Raw genomic sequence first — 24,974 nt, 5'->3', positions numbered from 1 at the left:
TTACACAGGCACTATTTCTAACCACTTTCCCCCCACGTTAATTCTTCCTCTGAGATACATAACTCAACAGAGAATTGCTTTTTCTGACAATGCTTATCATTAGCATGGAAGAAGTACAAAAGAGACATGACAGAACTCTTGTAGACAGTTTAACAATTCATCTCCCATGATCACACATTTGAGTAATAATATTAACATTATCCACCCTATATAAGAAATAAAAAGTGCCATCATGTTTGGGGACCAAATCATTTATAGAATAATTACTAATCTATTCTGGAGCATATAAGTTTCAGTACCATGTCAATCTCAAACTCACTTTTTTTTTTTAAAGATTTTATTTATTTACTTGACAGAGAGAGAGTGAGAGAGGGAACACAAGCAGGGGGAGTAGGAGAGGGAGAAGCAGGACTCCCGCTGAGCAGGGAGCCTGATGTGGGGCTTGATCCCAGGACCCCGGGACCATGACCCAAGCCGAAGGGAGACACTCAACCGGCTCAGCCACACCCAGGCGTCCCTCTCAACCTCACTTTTAAATAAGTCATTAAGTCAGAGAACTACTAAAAGTTTAAGAGATAAATTAAATGTCAAATGGTTGTTATATCCGAAGACGATTAAAAACTTTTAGTAAGACCGTGGCTTTTTTTTTTTTTTTTTAAGAGCAGGGCTTAATTTACACTATTTTGCCCAATATAAAAAGGCTTTAATTTATCTGATAATGAATGGGTGAAGCCATCATCTCTCACCTTCTGTCCCCATTCCCTATTCTCTCACTTGCTAAAGTCACCACTTATTTATCAGTAATGTGGTTACTTGTGGAAGTAACTCAATCTAAGATGATGATTTACAGAGGTGGACAAAAATCATGTAATTTCAGGTACAATGAACTTAGATGTCACCTTCAACGGAAAAGAAAGTTAAAGTATCTGCTTCACCCTTTGAACTGAGTGTTGCTCTTTTTTCTTCTTCATTTTGAAGTTTCAAAGGAGGTCGCAGTTCTAGAAAACTTAGCCAAGAAGTATAGGAAATTAAAAAGTTCTTATTAGAAGATGTCAGCAATGCTAATTTTCTGCCAGATGGATGGAGACTTGATTTAAGTAGGCTTTTCACCACTTTGGAAGAGGGGAGGGGCTGACATGAGCACCTTTCCATTCTGTGTCAACAGCAACTCTGTTCTGTTATCAATGCTGTTAGACTGGACGTAGTCCCTGTGGGGGGAGGGGCATAAAAACCTCCCTCTGGACTTACATTTGATTAAAACTGTCCTGGGGTGGCAAGAAGCAATAAGGTGGTAACTCATGGAAAGCATTAGGCTGAAAGAAGAGGTTTTCTCCCTTTTGCTGAGGACAAAGATGCTTCAAGGTGAGGGGAAAAACAGTAAATAGGTGATACAGAAATATCCTATCTCCTTAAGATGAAGAAAACAAAGAAAAATAAGTAACCAAAGGTGACATTTTTACTTTAAAAAATACCAAGTTTCCCAAAAATATATGTTAGGAATTCATACAAGGATGAGGAACTAGAAAACATTTCTTCCTTTTATTGGCGAAAAACTGTAACGAAATTAAATAAGAGCAATGGATGCTTTTACACAAAGTTTTGGGTTCAGAAAATATTACTCACTAAAAATGAGATCTTAGGCAAATGGTAGTTCTGTTCAAGTTCTGAGACAAGAGGCTTTCTCTGTTTGCTTGGGAGAACAATTCATCGTTTTAGTAGCTACACTCCTTGAGTAGGCTACTGTTTAGGCTGATATCATAAAAGCAAAGAATAATTTGTGCCATAATCTGAAGAGGTCACTCAATTGTCATGAAGCCTAAATGAACAAGGGATCAGAATGTTTTTCCACTGAAACCTCACACTTCCCACCTCGTCTCTCATTTTGTGTTTTTTCCCCATAGAAAACAAAAAATAAAACCCCTCATGCTTTATCAAGACTAGACCACAGAACTAGTGAACAATTAGAATGGCTCTGTAAGAAAACATAACTTAGATAATTTGAATTTAGGATTTAACCATTTAGAATATTCTATTTAACAACCTGACAGACAGTACCTCAAACATTACAAACTTACATACTCTCATTAGGGTGGTTATGATTAGCATGTCCATTTATATTTTTGTATTCAGGGATTAGAAACTTGATTTTTTTAAGAGACTATTCATGACTGATAAAAAAGATCAGTCTCCAATAAATTAGCTTAAATCTGTTAAATATAAAAGGGTAAAATAAGATCATCGCAAAGTAAAATTTAAAGACTTAATTAGAAAGCTTTGGCTGAGACCATAGAGACCAAGTCTTAGACTTCACACCGCTAATGCTTAATGGCATATTTTGTCCCTCAGATTGCCTCCCCCAGAAATACTTACTAATATTGGAAAAATCAATATAGTTTTTCCTTAGCACATGAGATAATGCAGAGGCCCTTCTTCCTGACTTAAAAACCAACCAACCAAAATAGAAAAAAGCCCAAACAAATAAAAAGCCCTGATCGCCCAAACAAGCAAATGTGAACAAAACAGATGAAACCTCTGAGCCCTCTATTTGTAAATGTGTATTCACGGCTTAGAGGGAAAACCCAAACAATTTCAAATTCATGGATTTACTGCAAGGACCCGGCACATTTACTCCAGGGGCAGGTGAGTAACATTTGATGAGGAGGTCTAAGCTTTGGTGGGGATTTGGTGGATAGTCCTGACCAAGATCTTACAGGATACTTGTGAGACACCACAAAAATTAGGGAATGGATGGGAGAGCCTCAAAATAATTATTTGAAGAAAAGCCCACACTTCCTCAGAAGCCAAAGACACATAAAATTCTATTCCACATAAGAAATACTGACTAGGTTTCCACAGAAGTTACAGGATATACACACAAGGTAAGTTTGTATGGTTTTTAAGACTGAAGTCATCTCTAATCTCAAGAAACTCAAAACAAAGGGATAAAGTTGGACAGACAGATAAAAGCGTATTCTTCAACTTTTCTTCACTGCACAGGGAAATCCCCCTGAAGAATAAGAAAGTTCAGTAAGTTGGAAAATATTTCTAACTTTAACTGTATTTTCCTGTATTTTTTTAGATTTTATTTTTAAGTAATCTCTACACGCCAACGTGAGGCTCGAACTCACAATCTTGCGAATAAGAGTCGCATGCTCCACTGACTGAGCCAGCCAGGCGCCCCTGTATTTTCTTTCAAAGCCATGTTTTGATATCGATACAGGTTTCATACAATTAAAAATGCTCAAGATTTTAAGAAGCAACCTCAGCTTTTACATAATTCCTTACTCACCTTTACGAACCCTTGTCAAACTGGGCTGTGGATGAAGGATATAATTAAACTTAACTTATAGAGAAGCTTTCAAAGCAAAGAATGTTTTCTAACTGTGATCTTGTTTAACATAGAGATTATAAATACATCTCCTTTCTTCGTTCTTTAAAAAAGCATGCATATTTAACCAAGCTTCAAATCACTCATTCTTTGGCCATTTCTTATAAACTTTAACTTTAGTGTCTTTAATAGCAATGCCTGATTAATAGCAATGCCTGAAGACAAAGCTACTTTTCCAGTAAACAGCATTTTTTATCCCACAGAGCTGAATATTCAAAAAATCATGATTGACTTATCAAAAAAGATTTTCATGTTTATAATCTACTTTATTATAAAAGGAAATAGATTTTACACACAACTATTTCTGGATAACAGAGTATTTAGAAAAGTTCAAATTTATCAGTTTGAAAATAGACCTCCCATACTTACTTATAAAAACATACTGCCTTTGCCATGTGAAAATCTGGTGTTTAGTTCTCTAGATTTCTTTATCAGAGCTTTTTTCTGAGCTTCATCAAACCGATTAACCTTGAGATCTTTATCACGGTCAAATGGTATTCTTTCTTGGGGCTTATTTTTTTCTTCAGCAGCTTTATTCTTTAATTTTTTATGATGAATGTCCATAAGAGATTCTGATCTTTTTGATTCCTGGGGGAGAGCAAGAGAGTAGAAATGAAAATCTTTGTCTAGATTGTGGACAGAATAAGATCATGATGCAAAATGATTAAGCAGTAATGATGAAATTAAGGAGGGCTTTTTACAGACCCTGTCAGGTTTTGCCAAATCCAAGACAGGATCCATGAAGAAAATATGTAGCGGAGGCAAATTCAATTCAACCATAATGAATTTATCTACTAACTACCATTACATAATAGTAATAAAAAAAAAAAAGCAAGACAGAGAGGAAATACATTTTGAAATAACCATGTGTGGTGTGTCATAATTAGAGTCCAAGCCAAGAGCATGGGTGAGGAGGGAAGAGCAATTACGTCGTCACTAAGGAGCCTGGGTAAAGAGTCATGGATGTGCTGGTCTGCTGCCTAAAGAGGTGCCCAGGAAGCAAAGGGTGTGGCCGGGCCAACGCCACAAGGTCAAACCCAAACCCAAAAAATAATGGCATGGGAGTGACAAAATTCAAGGCCCGTTCAGGATACACTGGCATATTCCATAAGCTAAGAGATTTTTGTTCCTTTCAGTTTTCTGTTCTTTCTCTTACATTGCTCATTCTCTTTCTTCTTAGTTGGGATAGGTGCTCACGGTTTCAAATACACCTAGTAGGATGAGGTCTGAGCAAAGGCCATTAGTTTCAGTGGAAGCAGATGTGCGTCTGCAGGCTACATAGAGTGGGGTTCGTGTGGTACAAAGATATGCATAATTTTAAGGTTATCTACCCACAATGCTCAACTTCTTCATGTACCCTCACTTAAAATTGACTTGCTCCATAAGGCATCTTGCTAGCTTGATCTCTCCACTTTTATTATAGCCCTTTGCCACTTCACAAAGGAGAGGCCTCTCAGAATCTTACTGTAAGAATACTGCCTAGGAGAGCAAGTCTCCAAGGTTTCAAACAAAAAAGGTGAAATACTTCCTCTAACTGAGGTACTATAAACCCAGGAAGGCTTTGGTTCTTCTATGTGTGTGTATTTTTTAAGACTTTTATTTATTTAGAGAGTAGGAGTTTGTGGGAGCAGAAGGAGAGGATCTTTTTCTAAAAAAGATTACTTGACAGAGAGAGATATAGGGAGAGAGAGAGCGAGCACGAGCAAGCCTGAGCAGAGGGAGAGAATCTCAAGTAGACTCCCCGCTTACTGGGGAGCCCGAAGTGAGGCTTGATCTCACAACCCAGAGATCATGACCTGAGTGGAAATCAAGTCAGATGCTTAACCAAACTGAGCCACCGAGGCATCCTGTCCTGTGTCTTAAACATATTTCTCTTAAGTGTGTTGGTGTCCCTCAGAAATTGGTGTTTTGGTTTTTGTTTGAATGTTCTGTGCTCAGACAGACTGAATAGAGAAGGGCAGTGGAAAAAAGGGCAATTTTTGCTTAGCAACAACATCTCTTCCAGGCCCTACCCTGTTAAAGAATGTGTTTGAGAGCATAGAAGACCGTGAAAGCAACATAACACTGGTAAGAAATGCTGAAAATGGCAGCACCCTATTTCATCCAAGAGAAAAAACTATCACGCCCACCCATCTACTTCAGAATTCCGAAGTGTCACTGGGATAATCATTAACATATCTATTTGAATGGAAAAATGAAGTAAGATTTTCTGACAGAAAGTGAGTCTTAAACTGGCTGATTTAGCAACCAGAACCGACTTTGCCAATTAGGTCATGTGGTAGTTATTCCCCATTAACTGAATAAGCTCAATCTGGAGCTGTAGGTTTTAGCAGAATGTACAAAAGATGTTATGTTGGGACACCTGGGTGGCTCAGTCAGTTGAGTGTCTGTCTTTGGCTAAGGTCACAATCCCAGGGTCCTGGGATCAAGTCCCACATCAGGCTCTTTGCTCAGCAATGAGCCTGTTTCTTCCTCTGCCTGCTGCTCCCCCTGCTTGTACTCTCGCTTTCGCTCTCCCCCATGCTCTCTTTCTGGCAAAAAAAAAAAAAAAAAAAAATCTTAAAAAAAAAAAAAAGATATTATGTTAGTTTAGTATTTATTTGAACTACCACTACCATTTTCCTAACCCCTCTCACTCATTTCATAAATCTTCGTAAAATCTTTTAGAAACAAATGGATTTGCAAGTCAAGTGCTTTCCACTTTTTTTTTTTTAAGATTTGTTTATTTTAGAGTGTGCATGTGAGGTGGGGAGGGGCAGAGGGAGAGGGAGAGACACTTGTCAATGTTATCATAAAAGATTTTCAAGTGTAAGAGACTTCCATTATGAAAAAATTCTGTGGCAGAAGAGAAAATTGTGAATTCAAGGAGAAAAAAGGATGAAATAAAACTGTCAAATATTAAGAAAGTGCTTTTTTGGGTGTATGTTTTAATGGCTAATAACTGATCCTGAATTGCTATGTCACTTGGATTCCATCTGAAACATTGAACAGAGTAATACCCTATACTATACATTTTTTGTAATTACTGAAACTTAGAATAAAAATTTTTAGATGTCAAGGGTAAAGGTTTCTTTTAGGGGATACCAAGCAAAAACACCTGAAGACTGCTGGTCTCCACTCCTGACTGAAAAGAAATACAGATTCCTGAGCCCCGCTGGTAGATTTCGTGAATCTAAATTGCCAACTGTGAGTCTCAGAAACCCGTGCTTTTAAAAATCAGAGAGAGAAAGCATGACAAAGGACATGAAGAGCAGGGTTAATTGTAGGACGAGGAACTATAATGTATTATATATATATAAATGGACAAATGTAAGAAAGCCATACTAGAAAACCTTAATCTTTTAGCATCATTTCTCCACATTTTCCCCTCCCTTCCTCATGAATGAGAAAAAAACCTCATTAGTGGGGTAGTAAAGCTGAAGGTAGACAGGCTATCAAGAGCTGGCAGGGGGAAGGCCTGAAGATGTAAGAAGGTGCTGGAGAAAACAGAGAACAAGGTTTAAAGAGATGTGTGGCGATGTGAGAAAGAATGATGCTATAGAGGCCCTATTTCACCTCGAACCACTTGAAGAATAGGATTGATACCGATGATCAAAACTGCACAAAAGGATGGGGTGCCTGGCTGGCTCAGTCAGTTAAGTGTCCAACTCTTGATTTCAGCTCAGGTCACAATCTCAGGGTCTTGAGATCAAGCCCCGTGTCAACTCGCTCTTCCTCTCCCTCTGCTCCCCCATCCCTCTCTTAAAAACAAACAAACGAAAAAATGGGAAACTGCACAAAAGTTAACAAAATCAAACAAAAACGGAGGAACAAAGATGGCGGGCTTCAATTTATCAATGCCCTGTATTAGTAAATTAAACACCAGTAAAGAGAGGACTACGTTAAACCACTGGATTACTACAATCAATTCAAATGATTCCAGTGCTCAAATTCGTTATGATAAATGAGCTGTTTTGTCTGCAGCTTCAGGGACACTGTTTCAGCGTAATTTGCACGTCGTGACCCCCAGGACCAAACCAATGCTGGAGCTATAAAAAAATATTATGAAAACAACCAGAAACAGTCAATTCACTAAAAATCACCCAGAGGACAATTCATGTACAGAGCAATTTGCTAAATGACCTATTTGGTTATTTACCAAATGTAATCATTTAAAAAAATGTGTGTTTTATAACAATTTCTAAAAGCCAGTGCAATTTATTTTGAATGAGATCATTTTTTAGCTGCTTTTGAAAATTCACACTAAGAGGCTAGTTTTTTTTGTTTTTTTAAATTATTTTTTATAAACATATAGTATATTTTTATCCCCAGGGGTACAGGTCTGTGAATCGCCAGGTTTACACACTTCACAGCACTCACCGTAGCCCATACCCTCCCCATGTCCATAACCCCACCCACCTTCTCCCAACGCCCCTACCCCCAGCAACCCTCAGTTTGTTTTGTGAGATTAAGAGTCACTTATGGTTTGTCTCCCTCCCAATCCCATCTTGTTTCATTTATTCTTCTCCTACCCTCTTAATCCCCCATGTTGCATCTCTACTTCCTCATATCAGGGAGATCATATGATAGTTGTCTTTCTCTGATTGACTTATTTCGCTAAGCATGATACCCTCCAGTTCCATCCACGTCATCACAAATGGCAAGATTTCATTTCTTTCGATGGCTGCATAGTATTCCATTGTGTATATATACCACTTCTTCTTTATCCATTCATCTGTTGATGGACATCTAGGTTCTTTCCATAGTTTGGCTATTGTAGACATTGCTGCTATAAACATTTGGGTGCACGTGCCCCTTCGGATCACTACGTCTGTATCTTTAGGGTAAATACCCAGCAGTGCAATTGCTGAGTCATAGGGTAGTTCTATTTTCAACATTTTGAGGAAACTCCATGCTGTTTTCCAGAGTGGTTGCACCAGCTTGCATTCCCACCAACAGTGTAGGAGGGTTCCCGTTTCTCCGCATCCTCACCAGCATCTGTCATTTCCTGGCTTGTTAATTTTAGCCATTCTGACTGGTGTGAGGTGATATCGCATTGTGGTTTTGATTTGTATTTCCCTGATGCCGAGTGATATGGAGCACTTTTTCATGTGTCTGTTGGCCATCTGGATGTCTTCTTTGCAGAAATGTCTGTTCATGTCTTCTGCCCATTTCTTGATTGGATTATTTGTTCTTTGGGTGTTGAGTTTGCTAAGTTCTTTATAGATTTTGGACACTAGCCCTTTATCTGATATGTCCTTTGCAAATATCTTCTCCCATTCTGTCAGTTGTCTTTTGGTTTTGTTAACTGTTTCCTTTGCTGTGCAAAAGCTTTTGATCTTGATAAAATCCCAATAGTTCATTTTGGCCCTTCCTTCCCTTGCCTTTGGCGATGTTCCTAGGAAGATGTTGCTGTGGCTGAGGTCGAAGAGGTTGCTGCCTGTGTTCTCCTCAAGGATTTTGATGGATTCTTTTCGCACATTGAGGTCCTTCATCCATTTTGAGTCTATTTTTGTGTGTGGTGTAAGGAAATGGTCCAATTTCATTTTTCTGCATGTGGCTGTCCAATTTTCCCAACACCATTTATTGAAGAGGCTGTCTTTTTTCCACTGGACATTCTTTCCTGCTTTGTCAAAGATTAGTTGACCATAGAGTTGAGGGTCTATTTCTGGGCTCTCTATTCTGTTTCATTGACCTATGTGTCTGTTTTTGTGCCAGTACCATGCTGTCTTGATGATGACAGCTTTGTAATAGAGCTTGAAGTCCGGAATTGTGATGCCACCAACTTTGGCTTTCTTTTTCAATATTCCTTTGGCTATTCGAGGTCTTTTCTGGTTCCATATAAATTTTAGGATTATTTGTTCCATTTCTTTGAAAAAAATGGATGGTATTTTGATAGGAATTGCATTAAATGTGTAGATTGCTTTAGGTAGCATAGACATTTTCACAATATTTATTATTCCAATCCAGGAGCATGGAACATTTTTCCATTTTTTGTGTCTTCCTCAATTTATTTCATGAGTACTTTATAGTTTTCTGAGTATAGATTCTTAGCCTCTTTGGTTAGGTTTATTCCTAGGTATCTTATAGTTTTGGTGCAATTGTAAATGGGATTGACTCCTTAATTTCTCTTTCTTCTGTCTTGTTGTTGATGTAGAGAAATGCAACTGATTTCTGTGCATTGATTTTATATCCTGACACTTTACTGAATTCCTGTATAAGTTCTAGCAGTTTTGGAGTGGAGTCTTTTGGGTTTTCCACATATAATATCATATCATCTGCAAAGAGTGATAGTTTGACTTCTTCTTTGCTTATTTGGATGCCTTTAATTTCCTTTTGTTGTCTGATTGCTGAGGCTAGGACTTCTAGTACTATGTTGAATAGCAGTGGTGATAATGGACATCCCTGCCGTGTTCCTGACCTTAGCGGAAAAGCTTTCAGTTTTTCTCCATTGAGAATGATATTTGCAGTGGGTTTTTCATAGATGGCTTTGATAATATTGAGGTATGTGCCCTCTATCCCTACTCTTCGAAGAATTTTGATCAGGAAGGGATGCTGTACTTTGTCAAATGCTTTTTCAGAATCTATTGAGAGTATCATATGGTTCTTGTTCGTTCTTCTATTAATGTGTTGTATCACATTGATTGATTTGCAGATGTTGAACCAATCTTGCAGCCCTGGAATAAATCCCACTTGGTCGTCGTGAATAATCCTTTTAATGTACTGTTGAATCCTATTGGCTAGTATTTTGGTGAGAATTTTCGCATCTGTGTTCATCAAGGATTTGGTCTGTAGTTCTCTTTTTTGATGGGATCCTTGTCTGGTTTTGGGATCAAGGTGATGCTGGCCTCATAAAATGAGTTTGGAAGTTTTCCTTCCATTTCTATTTTTTGGAACAGTTTCAGGAGAATAGGAATTAGTTCTTCTTTAAATGTTTGGTAGAATTCCCCCGGGAAGCCGTCTGGCCCTGGGCTTTTGTTTGTTTGGAGATTTTTGATGACTGTTTCAATCTCCTTCCTGGTTATGGGTCTGTTCAGGTTTTCTATTTCTTCCTGGTTCAGTTGTGGAAGTTTATATGTCTCTAGGAATGCATCCATTTCTTCCAGATTGTCAAATTTGTTGGCGTAGAGTTGCTCATAGTATGTTCTTATAATTGTCTGTATTTCTTTGGTGTTAGTTGTGATCTCTCCTCTTTCATTCATGACTTTATTTATATGGGTCCTTTCTCTTTTCTTTTTGATAAGTCTGGCCAGGGGTTTATCAATCTTATTAATTCTTTCAAAGAACCAGCTCCTAGTTTCGTTGATTTGTTCTATTGTTTTTTTGGTTTCTATCTCATTGATTTCTGCTCTGATCTTTATGATTTCTCTTCTCCTGCTGGGTTTAGGGTTTCTTTCTTGTTCTTCCTCCAGCTCCTTTAGGTGTAGGGTTAGGTTGTGTACCTGAGACCTTTCTTGTTTCTTGAGAAAGGCTTGTACCGCTATATATTTTCCTATCAGGACTGCCTTTGCTGTGTCCCACAGATTTTGAACCGTTGTGTTTTCATTATATTTGTTTCCATGAATTTTTTCAATTCTTCTTTAATTTCCTGGTTGACCCATTCATTCTTTAGAAGGATGCTGTTTAGTCGCCATGTATTTGGGTTCTTTCCAAATTTCCTCTTGTGATTGAGTTCTAGCTTCAGAGCATTGCGGTCTGAAAATATGCAGGGAATGATCCCAATCTTTTGATACCGGTTGAGACCTGATTTAGGACCGAGGATGTGATCTATTCTGGAGAATGTTCCATGTGCACTAGAGAAGAATGTGTATTCTGCTGCTTTGGGATGAAATGTTCTGAATATATCTGTGATGTCCATCTGGTCCAGTGTGTCATTTAAGGCCTTTATTTCCTTGTTGATCTTTTGCTTCGATGATCTGTCCATTTCAGTGAGGGGAGTGTTAAAGTCCCCTACTATTATTGTATTATTGTTGATGTGTTTCTTTGATTTTGTTATTAATTGGTTTATATAGTTGGCCTCTCCCACGTTAGGGGCATAGATATTTTAAATTGTTAGATCTTCTTGTTGGACAGATCCTTTTGAGTATGATATAGTGTCCTTCCTCATCTCTTATTATCGTCTTTGGCTTAAAATCTAATTGATCTGATATAAGGATTGCCACTCCTGCTTTCTTCTGATGTCCATTAGCATGGTAAATTCTTTTCCACCCCCTCACTTTAAATCTGGAGGTGTCTTCGGGTTTAAAATGAGTTTCTTGTAGGCAACATATAGATGGGTTTTGTTTTTTTTATCCATTCTGATACCCTGTGTCTTTTGATTGGGGCATTTAGCCCATTAACATTCAAGGTAACTATTGAGAGATATGAATTTAGTGCCATTATATTGCCTGTAAGGTGACTGTTACTGTATATTGTCTCTGTTCCTTTCTGATCTACTACTTTTAGGCTCTCTCTTTACTTAGAGGACCCCTTTCAATATTTCCTGTAGAGCTGGTTTGGTATTTGCAAATTCTTTCAGTTTTTTTTGTCCTGGAAGCTTTTAATCTCTCCTTCTATTTTCAATGATAGCCTAGCTGGATATAGTATTCTTGGCTGCATGTTTTTCTCGTTTAGTGCTCTGAATATATCATGCCAGCTCTTTCTGGCCTGCCAGGTCTCTGTGGATAAGTCTGCTGCCAATCTAATATTTTTACTATTGTATGTTACAGACTTCTTCTCCTGGGCTGCTTTCAGGATTTTCTCTTTGTCACTAAGACTTGTAAATTTTACTATTAGGTGATGGGGTGTGGATCTATTCTTATTGATTTTGAGGGGGGTTCTCTGCACCTCCTGGATTTTGATGCTTGTTCCCTTTGCCATATTGGGGAAATTCTCTCCAATAATTCTCTCCAATATATCTTCTGCTCCCCTCTCTCTTTCTTCTTCTTCTGGAATCCCAATTATTCTAATATTGTTTCGTCTTATGGTGTCACTTATCTCTCGAATTCTGCCCTTGTGGTCCAGTAGCTGTTTGTCCCTCTTTTGTTCAGCTTCTTTATTCTCTGTCATTTGGTCTTCTATATTGCTAATTCTTTCTTCTGCCTCATTTATCCTAGCAGTGAGAGCCTCCATTTTTGATTGCACCTCATTAATAGCTTTTTTGATTTCAACTTGGTTAGATTTTAGTTCTTTTATTTCTCCAGAAAAGGCTTTTATATCTCCCGAGAGGGTTTCTCTAATATCTTCCATGCCTTTTTCGAGCCCGGCTAGAACCCGTCATTCTGAACTCTAGATCTGACATATTACCAGTGTCTGTATTGATTAGGTCCCTAGACTTCGGTACTGAAGAGACTAGTTTTTTTTTTTTTTTTTTTGTCTTCATGGTAATACTTTTTTTTTTTTTTTTAAAGATTTTATTTATTTATTCGACAGACAGAGATCACAAGTAGGCAGAGAGGCAGACAGAGAGAGAGGGAGGAAGCAGACTCCCTGCCGAGCAGAGAGCCCGATGCGGGGCTCGATCCCAGGACCCTGAGACCATGACCTGAGCCGAAGGCAGAGGCTTTAACCACTGAGCCACCCAGGCGCCCCTCATGGTAATACTTTAAAAGAGTGTTTGATTTATCCAAACCAAGAATTAGAGGGTGGTCTTAAGACTATTACTATTTTGAAAAGTAAATCTTGTGAATAAAATTTCAGCATAATCTTTTTCATATACTTTTAAAATTTATTTTATTTTAGAGAGAGAGAGAGTATGTGAGGGGACCTGAGGGGAAGGGCAGAGAGAGAATCTTAAGCAGACTCTATGTCCAGCACAGAACCCAGCTTGGGGCTCAATCAAAATCTGGAACATTTCTATCACCGAGAACATTTTGCCTCTTCCTAGTCAACGCCCACACCCCACTCCTACAACCAGTATTCTGCTTTTTTTCAACCACAGACTCATTCTGCTTAATGTAGAGCATCACTTAAATGGAATGGTATGTACTTCCTTGTACATACTTCCTTGTACTCCGTGTAATGACTTCGAGACTCATCCAAGTTGTTCCATCTATCTGTAATTTGTTTCTTTTTATTGCTGAGTAGTATTTCACTGCATTCAGTTTTTCTTTCTCTTACTGATGAACATCTGAGCTGTCCATAGAATGTTGCTTATATGAACAAAGCTTCTATGAACATTCTTATAGAAGTCTTTTTTCAATGTGCAAATCTTATTTTTAGTTTAAATTCAGTTAATTAACATATAGTGTATTATTAGTTTCATAGGTAGAGTTTCTTTAACTTTTTCAAGATTTTATTTATTTGTCAGAAAGTGAGAGAGAGAGATCACAAGATGGGGAGCAGCAGGCAGAGGGAGAAGCAGGCTCCCCGCTGAGCAGGGAGCTCGATGCGGGACTCGATCCCAGGACCCTTGGATCATGACTTGAGCTGAAGGCCAACACTTAACCAACTGAGCTAACCAGGAATCCAGAGTTTCTTCTAGAAGTCTTTTTGAGGACATTAAAAATAAAGCATATTCAAATCTTTGTGTGAATAGGTTTTCATTTGCCTTAAGTAGATAGATGCCCAAGGGTGAAACTATAGGGTCCGGGGGTAGATGTATGTTTACTATTGGAAATGCCTATTTGGAAAAAGGCCCAGCTCACTGATTTTTAGCTAGTCTTTTCTAACAGAACTCACTAAAGCTATAATTTTGCTTCTAAGTACCACCTGATAGTGCACTGCCCACATTTTTGATATGTAGTATTTGTATGTTCTTCACATCTACATATTTTCTAACTTCCATTATCATGTTGTCCTTCATGCAAAATTTAAATTCTGAATTTTTTCTAATTTCAAGTTGTACAAGGCTTTTAAATTATTCCAAATTTTAACTTAAATTCCTTGTGGTCAGAGTACATGGTTTTAATGACAGTAATTCTTCCAGTTTTATTGAGATTTGACTCTTAAGCTGGTCAGTTTTCATAAATGTTCCATTTTGGGTTGAGTTTTGGTCAGTTTCAAAAAAAAATGTTTCATGTATGCTTCACTGTTTGTATACTGGTCTACACAGGTCCAGTTAATCATGCTAACTATATTTAGTATAAATATAAAAGCGGAACTTTTCATTAACTAATACGCTGGGAACAGAGGTAATTTTCCTTAGACACCGGAACACTGTAGGGTGCAAAGGGTCTGGTGATTTTCATTTAGCTGGACCACTCACCAGTTTTTGTTTTGTTTTTAAAGTAAGAACATATAATGAAATAACAAAATGTTAACTGAACACTGTTTAGTTTATAAATTTAGATTGAACTGTATCTTTTTTTTTTGATTGAACTATATCTTAAAAACCATTTTTCTTCCATATTTAAATCTTCACATCGAACATTCCAAATTGGCTTATAATTTAAAATATGAACTGAGGATCTCTAGGAGTTAGTAGGGCTCTTGCTTTCTTTTGTTGTTGTTGTTGTTGTTTAGTTTTCATGCCATAATCATAAACTTAACTCTGCAATCTGGCTGGACTTGGAAGGGGGCCAAGGAAAATACGGAATCCATTAGCACTGCAGCAAGAGCACAAAGATTACCGGGTACTTCGAGCAGATGGGAGTGGAGGTTGCGTTCCTGGGCTACAGAAGGAATGTTCTGCCAGCTAAGTCAAATTTATTAGGTGCTTCTATAGTCAGCAATAGTGATCTTGCTGGTCTTGCCGTTTCTGGCCTCAAACTGCCCCATGGCGTGCACAGTATTCCTGCCCTCTCACCTCGCCCGAGACCACCGCCTGCCACCCAACCACTCTGTGTAGGCGGTTCCGATGAAAACCTGGCAAGCGTTTGTGTGGGGTGCAGCCTTTGGACAAGATGCCAGGACCTGTGTGCTTCAGGAGGAAATTCTCGTCAGCGAATTTCTCTTCCTGGACGGACAGGCCACCAGTTCCAGTATGGGGTGGGAAGTCCCCAGCCTGGCACAGAAGTGCCAGAATGATCCTGTGAAAGCTGGCACCTTTATCACCAAATCCTTTCACCCTAGAGCTCAGAGCATGGAAGTTCTTTGCTGTGTTTGGAACCTGGTCTGAAACAGCTCCAAGGTGAGGTGGCCCGAGGGCTCCCTGTCCAGGCTGACATCACAGAACATGGTGGGACCGACCATGGCTGGACGGTGCAGGCCCCCTGGTGGGGCGGGAAGTGGCTGGAGAGCAGGGGCTCTTGCTTTCTGATCATCTGTTTCTAATCTCTACAAATTAAATTTCTAACATATGACTTAAGTAAAATACAAACTGAAAATATTATATAAATATAAAGACCTATAACACAACAGAGTGGAACATTTCTCAGGGCAGTTGTACAGAAAAAGACCAAGCTAAAAAGGAAGACATAGAAAAGAAAGAAAAACTAAGGAAGAGAAAAAATATGAGAAAAACATTGAAGGATAGAAAAAAAAATAAAAGCTTAGGGGCGCCTCGGTGGCATAGTCAGTCTGACTCTTGGTTTCGGCTCATGTTGTGATCTCAGGGTCTTGGGATCAATCTACAAGTCAGGCTCAGCGCTCAGTGTGGGGTCTGCTTGGAATTCTCTCTCTCACTCTCTCTCCGCCCCTCCCCCCACTCACGCGTGCTCGCTCTCTCTCAAATAAATAAATATTTAAAAAACAATGAAACTTATGACCACTCTGTTAAAAAAAAGAAAAAAAGAAAAGCTTATATATTTTATTCTTACTTACATTGTATGAGGATACCTGCTCAGCCAATCTCTTTTCCCTTCCTGACAATGTATGTTCTTCATCCTTCTTATTAAATGACTTCCTTGCTTCTTGTGTTTCCTGAAGAATGAACACAGGTAACATATTACTGAACCATATAGTTAAGAAAAACTAAAAAAGAAATATTATTTTTACTCAGATTGAGGTCTAAGAGACTAAACTAAGATTGTTGAATCTTTTCCTACTAGGAATATACATATACATATAGTTGATAAGGAATCAGTTGGATTTTCTTGAAAACAAGGAAGAAACCTATCCAATCAACTAACTGGAAGAAACCAATTATTTATCAAACTCACAAAGGAGTCTGACAAACAATGATGAGATGTAGGAGAGAAAATGAGGCTTTAAGAAATCCTACAGGGGCGGCTGGCTGGCTCAGCTGGTAGAGCATATGACTCTTGATCTCGGGGTTATAAGTTCGAGCCCCACATTGGGTACAGAGATTACTTAAAAATAAAATTAGAAAAAAAAAGAAAGAAATTCTGCATTATCTGTTTTTAAAACTAGTAAAATCACTTGAGGGGACAAAATAAAGAAAAAAGGTTTAAAAGTTTGGAAAAGAAATAAAACTATCTTTTTTCATAGATGACATGATTGTTTATATAGAAAATTCCAAAGCATCTACAAAAATACTCCTGGAACTAATAAGCAAGTACACTATAGCAAAGCTGCAGGATACAAGGTCAATATACAAAATATACCAACAGTGAACAACTGGAATTTGAACTTAAAAAAAAAAACAAACACAACATTAACAACACTGCATATACAAGATGAAGTGCTAATATAAATTTCCAACAAATCTCAAAGCATATTTGTATACTGTTGTTATCTGCTTAAGAAAACCAAGGAGGTCATCTACAATTTTTATCTTAATAATGTACAAAACAGGCACCTGGCTGGCTCAGATGGTAGAGCATGTGACTCTCAATCTCAGGGTTGTGAGTTCAAGCCCTAAGTTGGGCATGGAGCCTACTTAAAAAAAAATTCTACAGGGACACCTTCGTGGCTCAGTCAGTTAAGCCCCTGTCTTCCACTCAGGTCATGATCCCAGAGTCCTGGGACCAAGTCCTGCATCAGGCTCCTTGCTCAGCAGGGAGCCTGCTTCTTCCTCTGCCTGCTCTGCTTGCCACTCCTGCTTGCACGCTCTCTCTGTGACAAATGAAGAAATAAAATCTTAAAAATAACTGTACAAAACAATGCTGTATTTAATAAAGCACTGTTAAAAACAGGACTAGCTCAGCTCTTACTTTCTCATAAAAAATTTTCCTAGAAAACAAATGCTTTCATTTATAAATATGAAGGAAGAAATGATGTTATGGTAAGATAGAGATAAAACCTGACCATTTAATATTAAGAGTTAATAGATCTAGTCAAGACTGGGAGGTGAGGGCATAACAGATGTCTGTCAATTTATAATGAACACTTCCATTTCTTTCTAAAGAGCAATCTTACTTCTTTTAGGCCACGTTGGCTAAGTGAATGTGAGAACTTAGTAGCTTAGTCTCCACTTAGCTTAATCTCCACCTAGTGGAGATCATGCTGGGAACTCAAATATTAAAACAGAAAGATGAGTAGAAGAAATAAAAAATACACGGAAACAAATGAAAATGAAAACACAATGGTCCAAAATCTTTGGAATGCAGCCAAAGCAGTCCTCATAAGAAAGTATCTAGCAATACAGGTCTATCTCAAGAAGCAAGAAAAAATCACAAACAATCTAAACCTACACCCAAAGAAACTAGAAAAAGAATGGAAAATGAAGCCTAAAGGCAGCAGAGACAGTAACAATTACAGCAGAAAAAAATGACAGAAAATAAAAAATAGCAGAACAGATCAATGAAACCAGGGGAGCTGATTCTTAAAAAAAAGATAAATAAAATAAAATTAATAATCCTCTAGCCACACCTATCAAAAAGAAAAGAGAAAGGACCCAAATAAATAAAATCATGAGAGAGGAAAAATAACAACCAACACCCCAGAAATATAAACAATCATAAGAGAATATTATGAAAACTATATGCCAACAAATTGGACAATCTAGAAGAAATGGATAAATTCCTAGAAACATTTAAATTACTAAAACTGAAACAGGAAGAAAAAGAAAAGTTAACAGACTGATAACAAAAGTTCAAGACCAGATAGATGGCTTCACAGAGAATTCTAACAAACATTTAAAGAAGAGTTAAAATCTATTCTCAAAAAATACAAAACTTCCAAATTCATTCTGAGGCCGGCATTACCCTGATACTAAAACCAGATAAAGACAGCACTAAAAAAAGAGAACTACGGGGCACCAGGGTGGCTCAGTCAGTTAAGCACCTGACTGTTGATCTCAGCTCAGGTCTTGATCTCAGGGTAATGAATTCAAGCCCTGCACTGGGCTCTGCACTGGGCAGAATGCCTACTTAAAGTTAAAAATAAATAAATAAATAAAAAAGAGAAAAAGAGAGAGAGAGAGAGAGAGAGAATGATAGGCCATCATTCCTGGTGAACACAGATGCAGAAATTCTCAGTAAAACGCTAGCAAAGCAAATCCAACAATACATTAAAAGAATCATTCACTATGATCAAGTGGGATTTATTCCTGGATTGCAAGGGTGGTTCAATATTTGCAGATCAATCAACGTGAGGCATCACATTAATAAAAGAAAGGGTAAGAACCATATGATCATTTCAAAAGATGCGGAAGAAGCATCTGACAAAGTACAACATCCATTCATGATAAAAATCCTCAACAAGGTAGGTTTAGAGGGAACATAACCTCAACATAATAAAGGCCATATATGAAAAAACCACAGCCAAGATCATCCTAAATGGGGAAAAACAGAGCTTTTCCTTTAAGGCCAGGAATACCACAGGGATGTCCACTCTCACTACTTTTATTTAACATAGTACTGGAAGTCACAGCCACAGCAACCAGACAACAAAAAGAAAGAAAAGGGATCCAAGTCATCAAGGAAGAAGTGAAGCTTTCACTATTTCCTATGACATGATACTCTATATAGAAAACCCAAAAGGCTCCCCCTCCACCAAACACTACTAAACTGATAAATGAATTCAGTAAAGTCACATAGAACAAAATCAATGTACGGGAATCTGTTGCATTGGTATACAACATAACAAAGCAAGAGAAAGAGAAATTAAGGAATCAATCCCATTAGAAATGTACCCCTATTACCTAGTAATAAACCTAACTAAAGAGGTGAAAGACCTGTACTCTGGAAACTATAAAACACTGATGGAAGAAATTCAAGATGACACAAAGAAATGGAAAGACATTTCAGGCTCACAGACTGGAAGAACAAGTAGTTAAAATGTCCATACTACTCAAAGCAATTTACGCTTTTAATGCTACCCCTAACAAAACACCAAGAGCATTTTTCACAGAGCTAGAACCAGCAGTTCTCATATCTGCATGCAAACACAAAAAGACCCCAAATAGGCAAAGCAACCTCAAAACAGAAGCTGGTGGCATCACAATTCTGCACTTCAAGCTCTATTACAAAGCTGTGTTCATCAAGACAGTATGGTACTGGCACAAAAACAGACACAGAGATTAACCGAACAGAATAGAGAGCCCAGAAGCAAAGAACTTACAAGTATATGGTCAATTAATCTTCAACAGGAAAGCGGAAAGAATATCCACCAGGAAAAAGAATGTTTCTTCAACAAATGGTGTTGGGAAAACCAGACAGCAACATGCAAAAGAATGAAATTGGACCACCTTCTTACACCACACACGAAAATAAATTCAAAGAGGATTCAAGACCTAACTGTGAGACCTGAAACCATAAAAATCCTAGAAGAGAACACAAGCAGTAACTTCTTTGACATCAGTCTTAGCAGCTTCGTCTCGATACGTCTTCTAAGGCAAGGGAAACAAAATAAAAAATAAACTACTGGGACTACCTCAAAAATGAACAGCTCTCTGACACTGATACTATATAGTTCATGCCATAAATACAAGTCTGCGGTACTATATGCTTAACATTGTACAGCATAAAATTTAAGGAGTTTTAATAATCTCTTTATGAGTTTACTGTAAAACTCAGAAAAACACTTTCAGTACTGAAAAGGAAAGGATCTAAAGAACTCAATCCCAGGGCCTAAAATCACTGTGTTGTTTAATTTCCTTTTGCTCCATTTTCTGTCATATTGTCCTCCGAAGAAAAGTCCTTGCATATCTGCCTATATGCTAATCTATTTGCCTATAATGAGGAACAGAAGGACAGAGAAAAGCACAACTATATGTAGGCATGAATAAATCCATGTAAACAAGGGAATGTCTTTTTTGAAACAATCTTAAAGGCTAAATTACAAAAATTCCAATAGATTAGTTTTGTAAAAGACCAGTTAAAAAAGAGTAGAAAGGCACTCCAACATTAGTCATTCCAAGTGTGCCGCTCACTTCCACATCTCCTCTTTTGTTACCTCCTCTCCTGTTACAGGAAGGTCTAGAATAGAAGTATTGTTCATAACTTACCAGCCCTCTAATTCCAGAAAAGTTGACCTCATAAAAGTTGGTTTCTTCTCTATGAAATGAAGTCAAGAAGTCTTATCTCTGGGTTTTCTTGAGATGTAAATGAGACAGTTCACTGGGACACAGTATGCAACTGTTGTCACTTTCCTTATTTTCTTTCAGGGGGAACTCTGTATTTTCCTTTTGGAATCATAATTTTAAAAATAGTACCCTGAGACAATTGTGCCTTATATCCTTGCAAAATAGAGTGAACGTGGGCAGAAATACATGAACAAACACTCTCACCTTGGCTTTCTTCTCCCTGTCTGCTGGAGTGTCTGTCCAGACTGATCGATCTCCAGATTTGTCATCAGCCCTTCTCTTAAAAGTTCTGGGCCCAAGACCAAAGTCTTTCATTTCTGGAGGAAGCTCAGTCATCCATGACTCTCTTGTCATTGGTTTCGATGAATCCTTTAAGAGAAGTAAATAGTCAAAAAAAGAAAAAGAAAAAAAAAAAAAAAAAAAAAAAAAAAGGTCGCCTAGACTCTGTGTGTGTGTGTGTGTGTGTGTGTGTGTGTTTAAAATTCTCTGTAAATGGCCATGTTTTTCAATTGAGGCTTTAAGGTTAAAAAATATACTTTAAGAGAAAGAATTTAATATAAAGAATTGATACTTTGTCATATACGTTATAAATACCTTCATCTAATTTATCATTTTTTGGATTTTGTTACCTTTTGCCATACAGAACTTTTTAGATAGGCAAATTTGCCAGTCTTTTCCTTTACCAGCTTCTGGGTTAACTTGCTCCTAAATTTTCCTTATATACATACATGCCTATAATTTCTTTCATGTCTATTTTTAAAATTTAGATTTTTAATTCACTTAGTCTATCTCTCAGAGTACAGTCTCTTTAAAACTTACGTTGTCTCCTTTGGTCAGTTTCTCTTTCATTCGCTGGGCCCTTTTTTCAAACTCTGTTGTGACGCTATAGTTAACTGGTCCTTTGGCAGGCATTGGTCCAACAATGTCCTCATTTTCACTGCTATCTGTTTCCTTTTGAAATAAGACAGCACCTTTAAGCCAGGAACAGAGCTACAGGTTACAGAAAATGATCCTAAATTACTTAAAATTTTGCCGAAACTGATTACCCAGAGACACTGAAACAAAAATGCAAACAACAGGGGCGCCTGGGTGGCTCAGTGGGTTAAGCCTCTGCCTTCGGCTCAGGTCATGATCCCAGGGTCCTGGGATCGAGCCCCGCATCGGGCTCTCTGCTCGGCAGGGAGCCTGCTTCCCTTCCTCTCTCTCTCTGCCTGCCTCTCTGCCTACTTGTGATCTCTGTCTGTCAAATAAATAAATAAAATCTTTAAAAAAAAAAAAATGCAAACAACATATTGCTAACCATTGAACAATGAGGACTTTTTCCTCATCTTCCTAAAGTTCACAATACAGAGACGACAAATCCACGCAATGTGCATTGTCCCTGCCCTCCCCTGTTCATGGCAGACCTCATTAAATGATTTCAGCTTTTTTCCTGATGGACATAGATGTGGCCTCACAATTCTTCTCAAAGTAATAGTCCAGGTAATTACTACTAGTTGGTCAGAGATGATACAAGTTGAAACCATTTTCGTTCCTGGTACAGAAAAAGCTCTTTGGAATAAGACAAAGTTATTGGAAGCTGTATGAGCCTTTATGACTCAGCAAGGTGCATGGAAATAATGCTATACAACAGCTCACAAATACTGGCCCCGAAGAGTTAACTTTGTTTCCAAAACACTCCCTTGACTTTAAACACATAATAGTATTGTAATAAGTGAATTCAATTTACTCTCAATAAATAATCTGAATAAAGGGTTTGTATGTAAGACTCTGTGTTAAAATCTAGATACTCTAAGGCTTCAAGCAGTCCTTGACCTCAAGAAAGAGGTAGGTTAAGATGAACAACAATAAGATATTTGTCCTCCAGCTCAGACGGGCAGCATCTTGCTTGTATTTTTTAAAAATTACCAGGATCAAGTTCATTTGTGTTGTTTACATTTTCCCTACTAGCTACTCGGTGGTAACTTTGTATCTGTGGTTTCTTCTCTGCACCCTTAAAGCAATTGCTCTTGGTAGAACAATCAGATAATTACATATTATCTCTTGGCTTACTCTAAATATCTCTCTCTCTCTCTCACACACACACACACACCCACACACTTTCTCTAACTATGGACTTTGGTATACAATGCATCATTTGATCCTTATAACACAATTGTGAAAAGACAATACTATTCCTGTTTTCTTTTCCAGGAAACCTAGGTTTGGAGAAGTCTACTTAGGAAGGTTAAACAACTTGTTCAAGGTTAGAAAACTGGTATTTAAGATGAAAATATTCTAAGATAAAGGCCAGTGTATGTTTTCTACTTATACTAGAGACTCTCCTCTATTTTTTTTTTTAAATTTCAATTGTTAATGTTTAACCTTAAGTGTTTATAGCTCATCTCTACCAGGGTAGGCTCCTTGATGTCAAACATTATTATAAACATATTTATAGCCCTTACAAAATAATACTTGGTGACATAAAATGAGGAAATATAAAAGATACAATGAACTTTTACAACTATAAGAGGCATGACATTAAAATAGTATTAAAGTATGGGATAAGCGAATATTATTTTTACTTCCATCTAACAAGAGATGATTTTATAAAGATAGAATTTGGCACATCTCGCATGTCTTGTTAGGATGATGCCTGGAATTTTTAGAAATAAAGATCACTTAGGGTGTTGGGAATTATAAACTAAGGGAGCAAAATGAAAATCAGGCTCAACATACTAAACTGAAAAAGAGAAACTGGAATCACAATCCAAATCCAATCTAGATATCTAATCATTTTGGTATCCTGGTTGAGTTAAAATTAGGTGAATTATTTTATCTAGAAATACAGTAGAAATCATATACCTTACTGGTTTATACTGTGGGCTGAAGTTAGAACTAGTTCCAAGGCCTCAATCTGCTATCGTATTAGCATGTGACCTCAGGAGTGCTATTTGGCCTTTTTAGGCCTTGGTTTTTTGTCTTTTATTTATGTATTTTAAGATTTATTTATTTTAGAGAGAGAGAGAAACAGAGACAGTGGGGGAGTGAAGGGGAGAGCGGAGGGAGAGAGAGAAAATCCTGAAGCAAACTCCCCGTTGAGCGTGGAGCCTGATGTGGGGCTCGATCCCAGGACCCTGGGATCATGGCCTGAGCCGAAATCAAGAGCTGGCTGTTTGACTGACTGAGCCACCCAGGCGTTCTGGCTTTTTGTCTTTTCAGATGGGGATTATAACAGCTCCAACCAGTAACTACTCTAAGAGAACCCTGTTTTTGTTCATCCTCTTAGGGGCCATGCCTTTCTCAGGAACCTGGGAACTTCTCTAACTCCTAGGGGAAAATGTTGGTAATTCTAAGCCAGTCAGTTTGGTTGAATTCCTCTTGCCCAAATGACTGGCCAAGGCTTGGGCATGTGATCCAATTCTGGCCAAAGAAACCTGAGGACAGGTCTACAGAAAACCTGGAAAGGTGTTCCTTCCTCTACAAAAGGGGCACAGGGTAAGATCATTCCCTCCTCTGTCTGAACATTGGCATGTTTGTGGGAATCTTAGAACTTTGACAAGCTTCCTGGTATAATGAAGGGTCACCCTAAGAGGAATGAACATACTGTAGATGACAGAAAAGACGGGAAAAGTTGCAGTCCTGGATATCATTTAGGCTTCTCAATCAACCAACCTAGAATGACCCTAGTTGTATACCTTTTATTACATATGAAACACATTCTCCTGATTTTGGGAATATAGATAATAGATGGCCCAGGCAATTACATATACAGCCCATTTGCTAATGAAATAGGTTAGGACAAAGTTCCACGTTGAGTAGCATTTTCTGTTATTTGCAGCTAAAAGCTTTCTGGCTGACACTTCCTGACATTTCCCAGGATTGTTGTTTTGATTAAATTAAGTTTATGTGGTCTGGGAATATAATTAAGTCATGTAAATATATGTTTATGTTGTGCTATGCAGTGTCAGACTTATGGCAAGTGCTCAACGAATGCTAAATATTAGTACTATTACGTATGTCTTAATTTAGGGGTATATGTTGTGAATGAGAGAGACTAAGAGAAGCCCCTCTTTGAAAAAGTAAAATATGAAAACAAGAAGTGTTTTTTTGAAAAAGGTTTCATTAGAAGGAAATTATAAAGCAAGTAATTCAGAACCAAGAGTACAACCAAATGCAACAGGTATGCAATGGTGTAAGCCCTGCCCTACCATTACCCCTCACCCTTTGCTAAGAGAAGTACAAAATATAGAATAGATACCACCAGAGAATTATATAAACTATCCATCTGCTGTCTAGGTGAGTTAGGACAAAATTCCAAGCAAGAATAAAACTGAATTA

The 24,974-nt window shown here is 37.8% G+C and overlaps 1 protein-coding gene across 2 annotated transcripts in view; it reads right to left on the bottom strand.

The window, feature by feature from the left end:
* Positions 1 to 436: 436 nt before the first annotated feature.
* Positions 437 to 24,974, bottom strand: part of GPALPP1 (GPALPP motifs containing 1) — a 43,230-nt gene continuing 18,692 nt past the window's right edge. The window contains exons 5-9 of one of the 2 annotated variants that reach the window (XM_032873987.1): positions 21,474 to 21,605; positions 20,859 to 21,023; positions 16,049 to 16,147; positions 3,758 to 3,976; positions 437 to 3,007 (exon numbers count right to left, since the gene is read on the bottom strand). In XM_032873987.1, coding sequence (XP_032729878.1) covers positions 3,758 to 3,976; positions 16,049 to 16,147; positions 20,859 to 21,023; positions 21,474 to 21,605 — 615 coding nt within the window. In that variant the 3' untranslated portion in view covers positions 437 to 3,007. Of the gene's footprint in view, positions 3,008 to 3,633; positions 3,977 to 16,048; positions 16,148 to 20,858; positions 21,024 to 21,473; positions 21,606 to 24,974 lie in introns of those variants that run through there. The other variant, XM_032873988.1, reaches the window with a different exon arrangement.

This window comes from Lontra canadensis, unplaced genomic scaffold (assembly GCF_010015895.1).
Source record: "Lontra canadensis isolate GAN:19392208 unplaced genomic scaffold, GSC_riverotter_1.0 scaffold51, whole genome shotgun sequence".
Classification (NCBI taxonomy): domain Eukaryota; kingdom Metazoa; phylum Chordata; class Mammalia; order Carnivora; family Mustelidae; genus Lontra; species Lontra canadensis.
This window is presented reverse-complemented; position numbering and strand designations above follow the sequence as displayed.